This window comes from Sprattus sprattus (assembly GCF_963457725.1).
Source record: "Sprattus sprattus genome assembly, chromosome: 2".
Lineage (NCBI taxonomy): Eukaryota > Metazoa > Chordata > Actinopteri > Clupeiformes > Clupeidae > Sprattus > Sprattus sprattus.
Window position 1 is genome coordinate 50416242 of NC_137921.1, and position 17222 is coordinate 50433463.

The 17222-nt window shown below is 43.2% G+C and overlaps 1 protein-coding gene across 5 annotated transcripts in view; it reads left to right on the plus strand.

Moving 5' to 3' along the window:
* Window positions 1-17222, plus strand: part of col24a1 (collagen type XXIV alpha 1 chain) — a 110727-nt gene that overhangs the window by 33775 nt on the left and 59730 nt on the right. For all 5 annotated transcript variants that reach the window (XM_080860566.1, XM_080860562.1, XM_080860563.1 and 2 more), the window contains 9 exons: window positions 2385-2438; window positions 2935-2988; window positions 5082-5126; window positions 6410-6463; window positions 6803-6847; window positions 9402-9455; window positions 10262-10306; window positions 11704-11757; window positions 12712-12756. In XM_080860566.1, the coding sequence (XP_080716692.1) occupies window positions 2385-2438; window positions 2935-2988; window positions 5082-5126; window positions 6410-6463; window positions 6803-6847; window positions 9402-9455; window positions 10262-10306; window positions 11704-11757; window positions 12712-12756 (450 nt within the window). The remainder of the gene's footprint in view (window positions 1-2384; window positions 2439-2934; window positions 2989-5081; window positions 5127-6409; window positions 6464-6802; window positions 6848-9401; window positions 9456-10261; window positions 10307-11703; window positions 11758-12711; window positions 12757-17222) is intronic.

The following is a 17222-nucleotide window of genomic DNA, read 5'->3' on the forward strand; positions in this document are numbered from 1 at the left end:
TAGAAACAGGCCCTGGGTGTTACAGCTGATATAAAAAGAAACCATGCTGCAATTAAACACTTCCCCTGTTCTTTAACCATTGGAGAAACCTCCAATGTCAACACAACAACACAATTCATTATGAAAGTAAAATACAAATTTCTACTGATCTGTGCTATAAATATATTTTCTGCATGATTCCAATCATTGTGAGGATTTATATAATCAAAATCGCTGAATTTGTGCTTGTCCTGTTCAAACTGGAGATAGCGAGACGGTGAGGCAGCAATGAGCTGTGCCTCATCTCAGATTGCGCAACCCCTCGCAAACTGGGTTGAGCGTATGCGTAGAAACTACTAGTCTTGCTGATCTGACATTAAAACGAAGTGAAAATACACAGAGGGAATGCAAACAGTACCTCTGCCCATAGACATGAATGCACATCAATGAACGTTTATGTCTATGACTATGCCTCTGGCTCACCGGTCGGGTTAATGCTTGTTCTGCAGTTGCTCCTCTTCTAGACTTATATTTGACCTTGACCTCGAAAATAAAAGATTATATAGCTAAGCTAAAACATTTCACCTAGCAATTCACTTAACTATGTCTTACTGCCTTGCAAAGAATCTGTCTACAATTTTCAATGAATAAGCTTATTATTAGCTATTTATCTACAGTGATATGCGTGTGGATAATTACTCATGCATCTTCAATTGCTGAAATAATTTACGTTTTATTAGGCCTATTTAGATGGGACCGGGAAGGCTGGCTTATTACCTACATCATCGTAATCGCAAGCACGTTACTAATAGAGATTGTCCCTGTTTTAATGCGATGTTGTCCGAACCAAAACAACGTTTAAAAACGTGAATTGATCTTCTTCAGTCTCACTTTTTTCCTTCAGGCCTTTTGCGGGCATCTGTGGGAGTTGGAGCACTCGATAGTCTCTTCAAAAATCGCCTGATATCCATGGCTAGTTAATCCATTCCGAGGTATGCAGGCAGCTTAATTCACAACGTGTAGCCTATGTGTTTACATACTTCCTGGATCCTGATTGGTGTCGCCGGCGCAGCAAAGACACTGATTGGTGGTTCACAGACCATAGTACAGCACAGATGAAAATGATGACTACAGCGTTTATATGTTCCACAATTTGAAATGTTGGTGTTTTAAAATGACACAAAATTTATTTCTCATTATTCCAACGGCGGAATACAATGCCCATGGAACTTTGAGGTGCGTAAACGCCATTTACAGGTGCGTAAACGCTATTTCCAAAATTCCAAAGGTGCGTAAACGGCGTTTACGTGCGTTTACCCTCCACTACAGCCCTGCATGTGGGCTTGAAGAAATGTTTTGATGATGTGCCTCAGCCTTAGAAATTGGATTATATCTGCACACACAATATTTTTCCTTCCAAGAAAAGAACCAGGATTTCACAAGGAAATCTTTTTCATCCTCAACTAAGTGTTTGAATGAGAATGAATCAGTCAGCTCATCAACCGTTACTTTGCTAACAGTTCAGTGCTCAGAGTTACCGAGTTATCTGGCCTATGAAGGCATGGTAGTTTTCTGTTTAATATTTAGTCTGTGATAGAAATATTTACTGATCCTCAGAACACCTCTTGCTCCTTTTCAGAGGTCATGCCTATTTGGCAGAAAAACGTGAAGTAAAACTCCCACCTGCAAATACATATTTTTGGGGTTTTCAGCAATGTTTTAAGAATGGTGTTACTGAGGACTCCTTTGTTGAGAACTGTCTGTAGAGTTGCCAAAGTTGTAAACATGTCAATGGAAGATTACCAGGCAAGACCACATGTTTGAGCCCACGTCAAATGAATTGTTGTTTCATTTCCTGGTTTCTGCTCCCCCTGCCCCTTCACTACTTTTTGCTTTGCAAAATACTCCCAGGAATTCATGTTGCTGTCAGTAGCCTCTTGAGTCAGGGCTGACGTGGCTTTGTGTCTCAATTCCTCCGGGCAGAAGGGTTCTCAAAAGAAGAGCTTAAGAGAGGATGTCTTCACCCAGCCCACCAATCAATGCTCTCAAGGAGTCCTCTCTCAATGGCCGTGTGCACACATACACAAAGCTTGACAGCTATATGTCTCCCATGAATACAGGGATCACTCAGGAAGTGACAAGGGGCTTTTGAGGGAAAAAACACATTGATTAAGATCTCGCTGCTGAGATCTCTGTTGTCAGCTAAGAATGTAATCTCAAGTCTCTCTGTATTCTCTTTCTTTTCCAGCTAAAAGAACTAAAAAAGTCTTTATTGTAAGAGAAAACCATACAAATTGAATAGTTGATAACACATCCTGCACACCATTCAGGCTGTGGAAATGAGTGCTCTTATGTAAGGAGGGGGCTTGAGTAAGTAACGGTGTGGTGAATCTGTCTTTTGTTAGGGCTCCAAAGGTGATCCCGGACTCTCCCCTGGCCAGGCCCCTGCAGGGGACCAGGTAAAGCATCTGAGATATAAGCCCTAAATCCAGCATGTCCTGTCAGCTCCTCTCATATCTGCTCTAAATCATGGCTCTTCCTGTTCCAGTCTCTCTCCCTCTCTCTCTCTCTCTCTCTCTCTCTCTCTCAGCGACTGTCTTTGGAGCCTTTGTGGCTTTCTTGTCATGTATCTTTTCAGTTCTCCTTCCTGTAACTTTGTTTTTCCCCCTACCCCTTCACTTATCCCTAAATATTTTCTCAGCGATAACATCACCTCTAGATTGCAGATCTAAGATCATAAGGTCAAGCCTCTTTTCTGCTGGGCCTCCGCTAAACTCCTTTCCCAGTGATAACGCCATACCATAACACTCCACTCCATTCACTAACTATTTCCCTATTCCACTAACCCAAAGCACATTTTTGGTGCACACCGCTGTTATAATAATTCCATAATAATTGTGCGACGGTGGGTGAGAGTCCACGCCCTTGACTGTTTTGATGTTGGTTGTGTTTCAGGGAGACAGGGGACGTCAGGGTCCTGCGGGCGCAACAGGCTTCACAGGTCCACCGGTAAGGGCTGTCTTTCATTCATCGTCCTCTCCGAGCGGGTAACACAAGCTTGGCACTATTTAAAACCTAGGGGTTAACTGTGTGCTTTTACAGTCCTCACAATCCTTCCACACAGAGCGCCAGCGCTTCACTTTTTTATGCCTGCACTCTTGCACTGGAATCAGAGGCTGCTGCTGCTGCTGCTCCAGCTGCCACCCAGCTCCTCTCAACACACAGGCTATGAGCTGGATTAGGTTACCGCCGTGACAAAAAGAGCCTGTGTCAGAGTGCAAGGCTGCCGTCTGGCCTCTCAGAGGCCGGCTGCCACCGCAGCCCTGGCGTCGGTCGGGGCAGGGGTACGTCTGCAGCCCTGAGAGAACCCGAGAACACCTTAAAAGTCAAAGGTCATCCCACGGCGGAAAATACACTCCATGGGAGGTTATGCTCCCACTGGCCACAAGCATCCCAAACAACTTCAAGGAGCAACTGGCCCTAAGAGCAACCCTCTTGCTGTCTGTGTGCTGTCACTTAAATCAAGGCTTTAAAATCAGTCTAAGCTTTAGTTTTTTGAATTACCTAACGTCAAACACATGTAATAACACATCTACTGACATGTAATAAAGGTCATAAACAATCCTATAACCTTTTATTTCCAAATATTATGCCTACAACAACGGACTCAATAGACTTAGTGTGTGACCTATTTCATAAACACTTACAGATTCCATGTTTCCTTATCAGTGACTTGTCTTTCCGAGGAAGCCTTTAGAAAAGCAAGTGTAAATCCCTTGCGAGGATATACCTGAAGATGAATGACTGGAGCTTCTATTTAAGCTGCGTGTCTGCAGCACAGTAGCTCAGTGAAACGAGTCTGCGTCTCCTGTCCCGTGAGGACTGTTGAGAATGTTTGCAGAAACTTAACCTAATACCCAGAAGATGAACTAGGCCCCATGAGGTATTTTCATAGGAAATGGATGACATTGGACCAACCTTCTCTGACCCTCACAAGTGAAGTCTTTTTATTGAGCTCCGTTAGAGTTCAGGTGTCACAACCTAGGAAGTGATTAAATGGCACAACACTGCCCACAGATTCTTTTTAGTTCTTTATCTCCTTCTTTGCCTGAACAGGGTCCCCAACCAACCAATCAAACCTGATCTCCTTGGACACAGGAATGGAGCAATCTGAAGTGGGTTCAAACCCAAAGCATATCTGGACAACATTTGGCCTGAGTTCAGGGCATCTCAGTGTAGATCTAACTGTCAGATAACATTTTGGGTTATGAGCCACCCTTGTTCTATGTAATATGCTGTGTATGTAGCTGGGCATTCAGCAAAACTATCCTTGAAACGCTGTGCCAGATATCCTTAAAATGCTGAACTGCTGCGGTCTACAAGTTCAAACCCCCCATTTGAGGATGTTTCTGTTTTACTGATTTCTGTTCGAGTTATTTGTGGTTTCCCCCAAACTACAGTTCTTCGCCTCCTCTTATCCTATCCTCTACACCACTGTTGCGCATTAATAGCTTTTGAGGTTTGGAAAACGCTTGTTGTCGTCCTGCCATTTTCCTGCCATGCGTACCCTCTCAATGCCATGCTGTCTATATGGTGGGAAGTGAATAACAGCCTCCCAGTACTGCTCTCAACAATGATCATTACGCTGTTGCTAGCGTGCTTAAGGCAGATTTCCCACACGGAAGGTGACCCCCAACAGAAATAGCCTGTCAGGTCTAGGGCAGGTTAGGAGGTAATTCATGCCGACCTTTGACCTCGGTAGTGCCATTAGGCTGCTGGGTGTTGGAGTATTGGCCTTGGGAATTTTCCAGACCCTTCAGAGAATTCAGACTGGATGGACATGCCCCTCCTTTTCTGACACCACCACAGTGCACTGCCCTCTGTTGTTATGTACATCTCATTGTTTACTAACTACCCACTGACAGAGAAATATAAGTAATACAGGGATAAGGATCACTTAATTTGTAATGAAGCAAGCCAGTATTGTCTATTAGGCAGGCTCTGAGTCAAAGGACTGATGGTCCTCATGCGAGGCAATGTCCAGGCCAGTGTTAAAGGATCTTATTAGAGTTTAGGAGTTGATTTTGTTGTTTTACTCGCAGGGTCCAAAAGGGTACACTGGGCCTCCAGGATTGCCAGGAGATCAGGTAATTTGTTCACACACTTCATCTTATATCCTTGACATGTGATGCGCTTACACATGTGCATAAAAAGTACATACCCAAATCATTGTATGATCAATCTTTATTTTATCACTCTGTTTTCACACGGACACTGATACCCAGAACAGTTGCCTCACACGCTGATTTGTCTGTCTCCTCACTCTTGCTCAATCTGTCATGCATTTTTAACACAGATGAACACACACACACACACAAACACACACAGACACACACACACACACACACACACACATACACACACCCACACACAAACACACACACACACACAGACACACACAGACACACACACACACGCAGACACACACACACACACACACACACACACACACACACACAGACACACAGACACACACACACACACACACACACACACACACACACACACACACACACACAGACAGCTGTGGTCTGCATGTCACCGGTTATGTCACTCCTGTCAGCTGTTCCTCCTTATCGTCACATCTTTCATCCCTGTGTCCTTTCTACAGGAAGTACAAGCCTTCAGAACCTAATAATTAACACTTACACCAAGCTGCCCTGAAACACTGATGACATGACCAAACATGACCATCTGGCGGCTGGCCTAACAGACAAAAGAGATTCACTTTGTGTTTTTAACGCTAGAAGGAAAAAATTAGATACGTTAGGTTACACATCTCTATCACCTGTGTAATTTCTATGCATAAGTCAAAAATGGCACCCTTGAAAACAAATATTTATTTACATCTGACAGGCATTGCCAGACATATAAAAGCAGTCCTTGATCAGTTTAACAGTCTAGATCATGATGCTTTATTAATTACAATCCTCATACTAATTTCAATACACTAAGGGTATCATATGTCATTAGGAGACATTGTAATATGGAATATTTACAGTATGTCAGACAAGGTATACACTGAAGCTTTAACCATAATTTGGTTGATACCACCACTGAAGACAGGGTTATCAGTATTAGTATTAGTATTAGTTATAAGTATCAGTATTTTGTGCTCTTTTATTACCCAAGTTGAGATGCTTGAGTAATAGCGCAAGCTAGATAACAGTTCAGCTCATATTTCGCCATCAGACCTGGATCACTGCCAGTGGCGGGGAACTGGAAGAGATGGGTATTTCAGCACAGAGACTGTGGACATGGCAGAGGGAAGGGCCTCATGGGTCGGGGGAACAACTGAGAACAATACCTGTCTTATTCTCCGCTGGCATAGTTTCCTCTCTTTCATGCCCCTCTCTCTACTCTCCCGCAGGGTTTGCCAGGACTACCAGGCGAGACCGGGGCAGCAGGTTACCCTGGCAGGCAGGTGCAGTGACCACGATCCACTTAAAAACTACACTACCCAGAATCCTACTACTACAGTACCATGTGTGCCACCACAACTTCCCCCCTTAACTGCCCAGAATGCACATGCTTTACCTCACTGAAAAATGTACACAACACATAACCCTAACTCTAGCCAGTTCTCATTGCTCATCGCTTTACCATAATAAGTACCTCTATATATGACATTTTTTGCGTTTACATTTTACATTTTCCCCATCTACTGTCTATCTAAAGCTATTTGGCACACACTTTTCCTCAAATATTTCCATTTTGTTGTATGGGATAGTGCATTCTCCTCCTCATGTCTGCTCTGTTTCAGGGGTTGGCTGGACCAGAAGGTAACCCAGGTCCTAAAGGTGTCCGTGTAAGTACAGCAAAATCCTCTCCTCTTTCCCTCCTGTGCTGTAAAATGTGAACTTTTAATTTCCTGAGAGGATTAGACAGTGGCAGGCAGCTCAGGCTACCATTCCTGTTCACCAATAGCTGACCTGGGGTCTGTGTGCTGCTTCTTTAATGCTGCGCTGCTCCACTAGGGGCTGTTCAAGGGCCTGTGTTATTTAACGAAGTGCCGGCTGACCACTCCCACAGCGCATACTCTTCAGGAGGCACCAGCATGAGAGAGAGAGAGAGAGAGAGAGAGAGAGAACCTAGAGAGCGAAAGAGAGAGAGAGACTAGAGAGAGAGAGAGAGAGAGGAAGAGAGAGAGAGACAATGGGTGGGGGTAGGGTTACAGTGAAAGAAAAGTAGGGGGATTCAAGACAGTGCTCAGAAAAGAAGGGAGAGACTGAGGGGGGGGGGGGGGTGGGAGAAAGAAAAGTTCAAAATGACAAAATGAACAGGGGAGGAGAGAGCAAGAAAAGAAGAAATTGGCTGACGAGAGAAAGCTAAGAAAAAACCCCAGAAAAGACCTACATTATAGTTTGAAAGCTTTTATAGTTGCATCTGAAGACCTACAAATCACTGCATTGTTTTATGTCCGGGGACTTCAGAGGCATTTACTGAGCCTGGACTTTTCCAATCTCAGAGGAATGTCTAAGAAGGAAGAAAGTACAGGGAAAAGAATGGCAGACAGTGGAAGACGAGAGAGAAAGAAAGAGCTGAAGCGGCCTCCCGTCTATCTTATTTCATCTTTGACTGACTGGCCATGTGATTTCATTTAACAAGAAGCCAAAACATAGCAGATAGCCTGCCACCTCTGTAGCCTAGATTGCCTTTCTCTTGGATTCTGGAAGTGGTCAACCTGGGAGCGTAATCCCTCAGTTTTAAGGAACCCTTTGCCTCATATTGAACACAAACTCCACACTCATCCTGCCCATATCTTATGAATGATTGGTGAGGTATTGACCTTGTGATGCAGCAGGGTGAAAACACAATCTTACATTCTTAGGTGGTTACTGTATTTCATGATGAGAACCAGTTGTCCCAACAGGGCTTAACTAAGGGGGATTTAGTTAACAGACAGGACAACATCAACTTCAACCCAAGTAAGGCACGTGTGCAGATAAAGCCAGATTTAGTCAACCTAATGTGGAAAAAATATATAACAATAGCAAACATATATTTAACAACATATATATGTATAGTAAAAATCTATGTAAATATATAACAACATGCAGTTGCTATGATGAGCTTGTCTGGGAATTCCCCGCCCCTTCACTGCATTTCATTTGTTCAGTTAGTCTGGCCAACTCCTCAATGGAGGTCCACTTCACTCACGTAATTGGACACGCCTTTAACCAATCAGACCAACGATACTATACAACGATACAACGGTCGGTAATAAAGCAAACACATCTTTTTTCTGTATGAATTGTTCCAGAGCAGGTTTCTGTTCTATTTTCAAAGAAAACTTGCCTTTGAAATCATCCAATACAGCCGCGAAAGCAGTATATAGTTTACTGTGCTTTTCTCTTAAGTTTCGCTTTTGTTACGGTAGACGTGGTTATTTTAAATCCGCCAATGGCGCGCCAGGTAGCCAAAAGCCAGTTTGTGATTGGCTCCAAGGATTCTGGAAATCTTGAAATGAACGGCTATCCAAAGTTTGCCAGACCCAGTTCTGAGGCAAAATCAATTTGGCCGGAAGAAGTGGGGCGGGCCTTCCCAGACTAATGATGAGCTGTACTTCCTGCACAGAAGACGCTAGCTAGCTCTGACCTCTCAAGGGGAAGCAGGGGGAGGGGGAATTGTGTTGGATGACTAGTTAAAGCATACATAAATGATATAGGAAGAGGACATACCGCAAGCCCAAGCACAGAGCCATGAAGCACTCCAAAGCTAAAATGTCGCTCTCAGCAATTCAGCAATGAGCTTTGTTCTTTTTTTCCCAATAGAAAGAAGTGCATTTTCTAGGAGAATACCAATGCACAGTAAATCTTTAACAGTGTTTCACATAAATCATGAATTTACTGAGACCCTCATATTTTGATGGGCTCTGGAAAATACTTTTCCAGATATTGAAGGGTGGCTTGGAAAAGAGTACAGCATTTTGCAGCTCAGACTTTCTCTTATTTATTAAGTGGTATTGTTCATCATTCAGTCCTGCAGGAAACTAGATGTATAGTATAACATTAAAAACATTTATTAGAACATGCACAGACAAATGATTTGTACTTTTACTTGGTAATGTATGTGTTTATTTAAAGATGAAATAGTGAAATTGAAGCATCAACCAAATAATTGTATATGTATACGGCTTTCTGCACTATTTCAGCCATATTTTGATATTCCATCTTCCCAAAAGTTTTATAAACACTTAAGTAGGTACTGCAGTATTATATCATATATTATTTATGTATACTGATATTTTTTTAGTAAAGTTAAATTAGATGCAGACACAAAAATTGACACGTCTCATCTTTGATGGATATCAAGTGTCCAGCCTCCTGTAACTGGTCGGATTGTTAATTCCACTCTGTTAGGGGTTCATCGGCCCTCCAGGTGTAGCCGGTCCAACAGGCCTGGAAGGAGAGAGAGTAAGTCATGTGATTCAATATAAGGAGTCTACTCCTGTTGCTTTTTTTTTTTTACTATGGAGTCCAGGGAAACTGCATGTATATGCTTTCCTCTGTGTAAAAATATACTGTAACCCTAGCATGTCTGTCTCTCTGTTTTACTGCGGATGAAGTGTAACACATGCTGTTCCTCTCTTGAATTCCCTCCACTATTGAGTGACTATATAACTCAGTTAATTTATTTTCCATCACCAGCATGCCTCTCTGTTCCAAAAAAAGATGTTGGCAAGAACTGAACAACCGCATTGAATAATTTTCTAGCTGTCTATGTTTTGTCTTGTCCTTGCAAAGTTTCGATTTGTACATGTTCTTGTTGAGGAGAGACTAGTCAGGGCCAGTTTGCCATGGTGAATAAACCTCTCCAGATAGGTAAAGTCATACAGTATATACGTTTTATTGGATCATGGGAAGACTGAACAAAAAATATCGCATTGCCTGTGTCGGGAATTTCTTTGGCACTGGCAGCTTTTATGGTGATCAAGGCTCATGGGATTTCATGTTTTGAAGCAATAAAAATAATTGAACACATTTTTCCATAATCCCCAGGCCAATGTTGGAAAAATGACCTATAAAAAGCAATAAAAAGACTGAATTTAAATGTCAACTTCTTGCTTAAGTAGCTCATTCCATTGCAATGTTTCCATGTTTTGTTGTAAGATGCAAATGGTAGATGAGAGACTGGAGGAGTGTTTGAGATGTGACTTGGTTGGGAATGGAAACATGGCACACTGTAATCAAGAGCTGTGTTATCTCTCTTTATTTCCAAGGGGATTCCAGGTCCTCCTGGGAAAACAGGTCCAAACGGAAGGCAGGTAAAGTGTTGTAAACAAACCAGAAATGTATACTCTTTGAGTAATTGTCTGTTCCATGTTTAGACAAAATGTAGTGTATCAGTGTATATATATATATATTTATATATATATATCAGCAGCAGTAGATATATATATCAGGAATAATTCTACAAATGCAGAGAACATCATAATAACCTATGAACTTGTACTTCAAGGACTATAAAACTGTAATGCTTAACTATCATGTAGCCTGCAGGCATGTCACAAAAGGTGATTTTTTTTTACGGTGTGCACACTCAATGTGCCGCATCCTCAGCCAAAAGTGTGGCTCTCAGAGGAGCACCTTCAGAAGCACAGCTGAGTACAATTGGTGTGACTGCTGGGGGAAGTTTCTGTTCCGGGTTATTGAAGCAATACTTTTTACTGAGGGTGATTGCATATTGTAACCAGTGACTGGCACCAGGCTTGAGGCAGTCTGAAAAGTAATAGCCTTATGAAAACACGGGTGTCGGTAAAGCACCTTGAAAGACTGCAAGCCGCCGCAGTGCCAACTGGGCGCTCTTCCCTGTGTTGCCGAGCAGGACTGGATTATCAAACATCTCTGGACTGCTGAAAGCTATATGGAGGCCTTTCAAATTCCCTGGGGTAAATATGGGTGGTGGGGGGCGGGAGGGAGGAGGTGATGAGAACAATGTCACAGAACGAGCTGGCTCCTCTGGGCAAAGCAGACTTTTTCCATGGCCTCGAGTGGAACCAGGCCTTCGTGCCAAATCAACTAACATCTAACTGGTTGGTAGCACCAGAGAGACTTGGGGTAAGACTGGCCCTTGGTGCTAGGACAATGTGATTAGTCCAGACACATGGGGGGGTGGGGGGGGTGGGGTGTGTTAGGCCACCAGCATAGCCAACTAAGGTCATCCAAGAGATGCACAGATAGTAAAAATCAAATGCAAGGCATCGCATTGCAAGATGTCCCCCAGTTGTGAACTCTTTCTTCTTTATCTCGTGTTTAATTAGACAGCTTTACCCCAAGAAGACTCAGCAGCACACTTTACATCTTGTGCTTATACGAACAAAAAATGTCATTAGTCATCATTCCTTCCAATCTATGTTTTTGGAGATTGCATCGTACTAAACAGGCCTAGACAGTCTTTTTTAGGCATTTTTTGGTGACATTGACATGGTCTTGGTAGGGATACTGAAGGCTGAGATACTCCACATACCTCTACTTAACATGCATCAAGATGTATTGATGTGGAAAGAACACATGTAGTAAATCCAAATCCATCGTGCTGAAATTTCCAAAGAGTAGATTGAAAGTACCCATGGCAAAGGTGAAATTCATATCCCATTTGTCATGGCCTACTTGCTGCCAAGGCGTGTACATGCAGTAACTCAACTGTCTGTTCTGTTTTCAGGGTGTTGTTGGCGACACTGGTGAGAGGGGTCCTCCTGGGCCGGATGGGAACGAGGTAAACACTTAATTATGCCCTCTTGCAACCTGTTGCACATAAAACTTCACAAGAGTTTGTGGCCATTTAGTTGATGTAACTAAATTACAGATCCTTACTCTTACTCAGCTCTGTGTGCCCAGACCTGCCCATACTCTGTAAAAGGAAGCGTTGACAGCTTTCTCCATGTTTCAGCAGAGTTGTAAACATGGAGAACTACGTTTTGATTAGAGAGTCAGCTAAATGCATCTTCTTTTCATAACATACGGCTTACTGTAGCGTCTGTGAAGGTAGGCTGTAGGCTAAAGGCGGGCTTAAGTGCAGAAATGTCTGTATGAAAACATTTTCGCTCATGTCAAGCTGTTTGAATAAACACAGCTTCTCAGTAGCTTTTACAGTGAAGCAAGCGCACTGTTGTAATCTCAATTTACAGTTTATGCAGAGCGTGAGCCACACGCAGACACTCATTCTTTGTCGTGCCATCAAGTTTATGTAGCCTATTTCAATTTTTATGTGTACAAATTCAAGTGATTTATAGAAACACTGTAGAATGATGTGTTCTCCCGCTTTTCTGAAGAATATCGGAGTTCCAGTAAAGCACTTACTTCACACTATTAGTGTCAGGACTAGTCAAACTAGACTCCATTAAACTCAATGGTGTTGAAATGAACAGTCATATATGAGATAAATAGCTTGATGCTTTGCTGAGCTGGGTTGAGAAGAATATACTGGAAGGTGTTCTGATGCATTACGCTAAGATCAAAGCCCCCTTTTTTTTTGTTTTTTTACCTTTGCAATTTGTACATTTTTCTGGTGTTTAGCAAGATTGTATACATACACCTGCGACTTGGTATAAACATATAACACTTAAGCAAATTGGAAAATAAGTTGTATCATCTTCCTGTGTTTTTCTTGTTTTATCAGAAGGCATGTTCGAGTTCACTCATATCCCATTTGTATTTATTTTGCTTCCAGGGGCCTGTTGGAGCTACTGGTACTGGCGGCTTTCCAGGACTGAGGGTGAGAAGGCTGAACCAGTATTCCACAGTACAGATGTTTGAAAAAAAAAAAGATTACACATGTTCTTTCACTTTTGCTTCGCCTGCTTTGTTTTGGAGGTATCAGTAACAAATTTGAACGTCATACACATTCGAAAACTGCAAATCGCCTTCTCACATGTCTTAAAGGGTCTCAGAAGGGTCTTGATTGTACTATGCTTTATACTGTCATCTTTAAAAAATAACAAAACTTCAGTTTTACACTGAGGGCCGTCTTTTCCAGCAAAACCACTTTCTATCTATATATCCTTCTGGATATTGCTGAACCTTGGGATTACTTTTAATTTGAAACATCAATCATTTTGCATCATAACACATATCATATGCTTCCATTGTGTTGCTCTCATCTTTTTTGTCCAGAGCTAAACTCATAATACATGACTTCCATTCATGTCTGCCATGATGAGCTATATCTGTATTAAGCAAAAGAAAGTCATTTTTTGCTAATCATTTTTTTCTAATCATGCATCTTCTCATCGATCATTACTCAGATGATTCATAAGTGGACATTCTGATTTGTTTTCCGTTTATGACATAGTGATTGATATGATGGCAGAAAGAGTTGACATCCTCTCCAGCACATATCAATGGACATATTTCGTGCCAGTCTGTATTTTTTGCTCCGAGGAACCACTGGAGTATCAGGCCCAGGTCATTTGTTTTTAATGGCAAGAATATACGGCTCTCTCCTGAGTGCTACCGTAAAGTGCTTAGCTTGGCCAGCGAGCTTCTGCCAAGGATGGATTACTAATATTTTATGCTCTCTAAATGCTTGGCGGCCTGTCAGCCCTGAAGGGATTCACAGAGAGAGGGAGAGGGAGGGATAGAGAGAGGGAGACCAGAGATCTGGAGATAAACAGGGGTAGGAAGAAATGCAACTGCCCTGACGCTGGGTTCTAAATCCCGCAGAGTGGGAAGCAGTGGAAGGCCTCTCACGGAGCTGCAGTAGGAGGAAAGGAATGAAAAAGAGAAGATGGGAAAGGGAAACACTAGACAGAAATGTAGTGGTGTACTGTGGGCATATACGTAGAGGTGCAGAAAATGAAAAGTGAAGCGGGAAAAAAAGAGGCGAAGGGTTAGAGATGGTTACAAGAGAAATTTGAGAGGCTGTATCTAGTCAGTCTCTAGAGCCTAGAATATAAGGTGAGGAACCTGGTGTCCCAAATCCTGCCTACACACCTGTGAGCAGGCGAACCAGCCATACCTCATTACAAATCTTAAGGCCCCCCAAAAAGAAGCTTTGGTTTCAGAGGCCCTGTTGATGGTCCTGGGACAGCAGTCAATAAGATTTAAGGGGCTACCCCTGCTGATTCTCACCCATGGAACCTGCCCCCATTTCAGGATAGATTTACACTTACCTTTTGCTCCATCCTTCGGCACAGCCACAATAACTCATGACTGTATGGAGCCATCTGTCTGTACAATGTTACAAACTGCCAGGACGACATGGCTTCCCTGCCGCAGGGCTCCTGTAAAGAGATTGCGCATTCAGAGGCAAACCCCTTTCACAGCTGGACACGGTTAGCTGGTTCCACTGCATCCCCCAGTCCAGTCTCTTTCCTGAAGCTATCAAATTGCCTGCCTGCATCACAAGGGTAAAATTCTGAAACACTGGAAAAAGAACTGGTCAGAAACAGACAAGTGATATAATTGAAATAAATTATTATGGGACTGTCCAAGACTGAGTCTTACTAGCCAAACCAACAGAGTCGCCAGCTGGTTAGAGAGCCAGGAGATCGACTTTAGCCAATTCCTCAAAACACTCTTATTGGATTCATTCAACAGTCTGGATATGCTACACTGCTGCACTAACTGACTGCGCTTTTTAATCGATTGGCTGTTGAGGATCAGTTGTAAGAGCTTTTTAAAGAGGGGCTCCTCGTCACTGTCATAGGACCAATTCCAATGCACTGTTGTCTAGGTCCAGTCCATCCCAGTCCAGTATGCTGCCATTATTTTCTCTGAGAGCTGTGGATCGGATCCAGGTCCGATTTGTTGTCCATCACGACCAGCGGAGCCAGACCCGACACGGTCCGAATGGGAACCACATGCGGCCATTGAAGTGAAAGGAAGGCCGGCGGGATGTGCATTCGTCATGTCCTCCCCCTTGTATACCCCATGCGCGAGGAAAGCCTTTCAAATGCAAAGTGGATGGACAGGATGCGCCACGCTACAAATTGGCTCATCTCCGTTGAACAGGCATCCATGAGAAAAGCCCCCTTATTCCAACCACAACCCCTTGAAAGATGATGTTCGTGTCTCCACACCAGTCCTTAGCCTTTGGACTCCATATTTATTGCTTCAGAGTTATCTCCGTGATCTGTAGTGGTCTGGCCTCATGGCAAGGAGTGTCTGAAACCAGGTTACGCTGTTAGACCCTTGAAGTTTAAGCTGATGAATGTTAGGTCTTGAGTGGTAGACCCTTTATAGGTTTATGTGACACAGTGTTGTGATGGTCTCTTGAGCTCATGAACATCAGTTGAACCGCCTGATTTAGGTTCATGGTAATGTTTATGAATAGGCGATTATGCTTTGCTTTTGACCAGCGTCAGGTTAACAACTGTGGTCAGTCCTCACTGTGGTTAACTGAGATGTGGTGGTCGACCAGATGGTGGAGGGCAGACATTTTAATGCCGGGATTTGGGATGGTTTCCATTTCAACATGTGTTTTGCCTCAAACACACACGCTGTAAGACAGTGGTGACAATACCACAGGGTCGTGTTCTGCCAACAAATGAGTCATTACAGTTTCAGATTCTCACAGACCATATTTCAATTGCATCCCTGTATTGTATGATACAAATGTTAAATATGCATCAAGGAATTTTACCAAGAGGCTGCATTCACTGTGGGTGTTCCTCTTGAATTTGATGAAGATAAAACAACCTCAACTGGGTTGTGTGAATATGACACTAAAGTGATCAGTTTTCATCAGAAGATACATGACTTTCCACAGACACTGTGGGTGTCTGTGGGCCCCTGCTCTGCTTGGGTTCCCAGAGATAAATAGGGGTTGTTGTTCTCCTGATCTTTTCGTCATGCGTGGTCACATTAGCCTTGGTTTTTGCACTGAGAAAGGTGACACCTCGTCAATTCCCTTTGAGCGGAACAAGCCCCAACTCTCAAAGATGCTTGTGTGTTTTTTTATTCCTCCGAGTGTTCAAAGGCTTTTTCAGTTTTTAGAGAAACTGTTGCTGGGGAGGATGAAGACCTGTGGGAGAGTTCCAATGTGGTTTGCATCAGGTTCATCAACAGCAGTTTGCCATGGCAAACTAGTCATGAGCCATACACACACACACACACACACACACACACACACACACACACACACACACACACACACACACACTCTCACACACTCACACACACACACACAGAGACACATTTTTGTTGTGATATGTCAGAGATAATTTGTCTGGATGAAGCAGGAGCTGGTGGTTTTCATGTTACGGCTGGCCTCTTGTTCTCCTGCCCCCTCGTCCTCTACATGCCACGGGGGTTGAAAGCAGTTTTTTTTTACGAACTGCGTGCGATTAGTCTTCATCCAGCGGTGCCATTAGGCCTTTCTCCTCGCCATCAAACAGCGTGCTTACCCAGCACCAGATGGACTCAGCTCTTTTAAGCCACATGCCGTTGATGACGCCGCATTAAAAGCCGCTCGCTCATAGCACACTGCCCTGACCGCGGGTATTGATCATTTTGATGGAGGATACCTCTGCAGCTGTGAACAGGCCAAAGGAGAATCCTTTCCATGCTCCCTTCATCGTTTTAGGTCAGGGCTCTGTTCTAGCCAAGAATTAATCAATTACACTAGCCAGATGTAATTCCATGCTTGTGTTGTGTTCATAAAACCTCAGAGGTGACATTTTCTGATAAAAGCTTTTACATTTTTTTTACCAAATGTTGGTCAGGCTTGGGCCACCCAAGTCTTTGGATGTCAGTCGGACGTCAGTCTAATCCAGATCACACAAGTGTGTAGTTTTGTATACCTCCCAATTGGATGTGTTGTTGGTTCCGCGGTTCCGCAGGACGGATTTAAATGATTGGCCTAAGGATTGGGGTATTTTTCTCGCTCAAGCCATGTGACGTACTCAAAGAGGGCAGGGCTATTCTGGATAAGCCTCACCGAAGCCCCCTATGAAAAGAAACATCACAAACAACACATTTGTTTAAATTCTGATTGGCTGCTGGCTGCTTACAGTACATGAATCGGCATCACCAACAAACCACATAAGCTCTGATTAATTTAGGACTTGATTGTTTCAACACGCCATGCAGGCCATATGTGACATTTTCCACACACATTTTATGAACCTATACATGACGCAACTGGAACTTTCCGAAACCATTTTAATGCATCATTCAGTTCTTAAATCTGCCCTCTCTGGGGTTGCTTGTGCCACTGGTGTCAATTCCTGAGACGCCTAC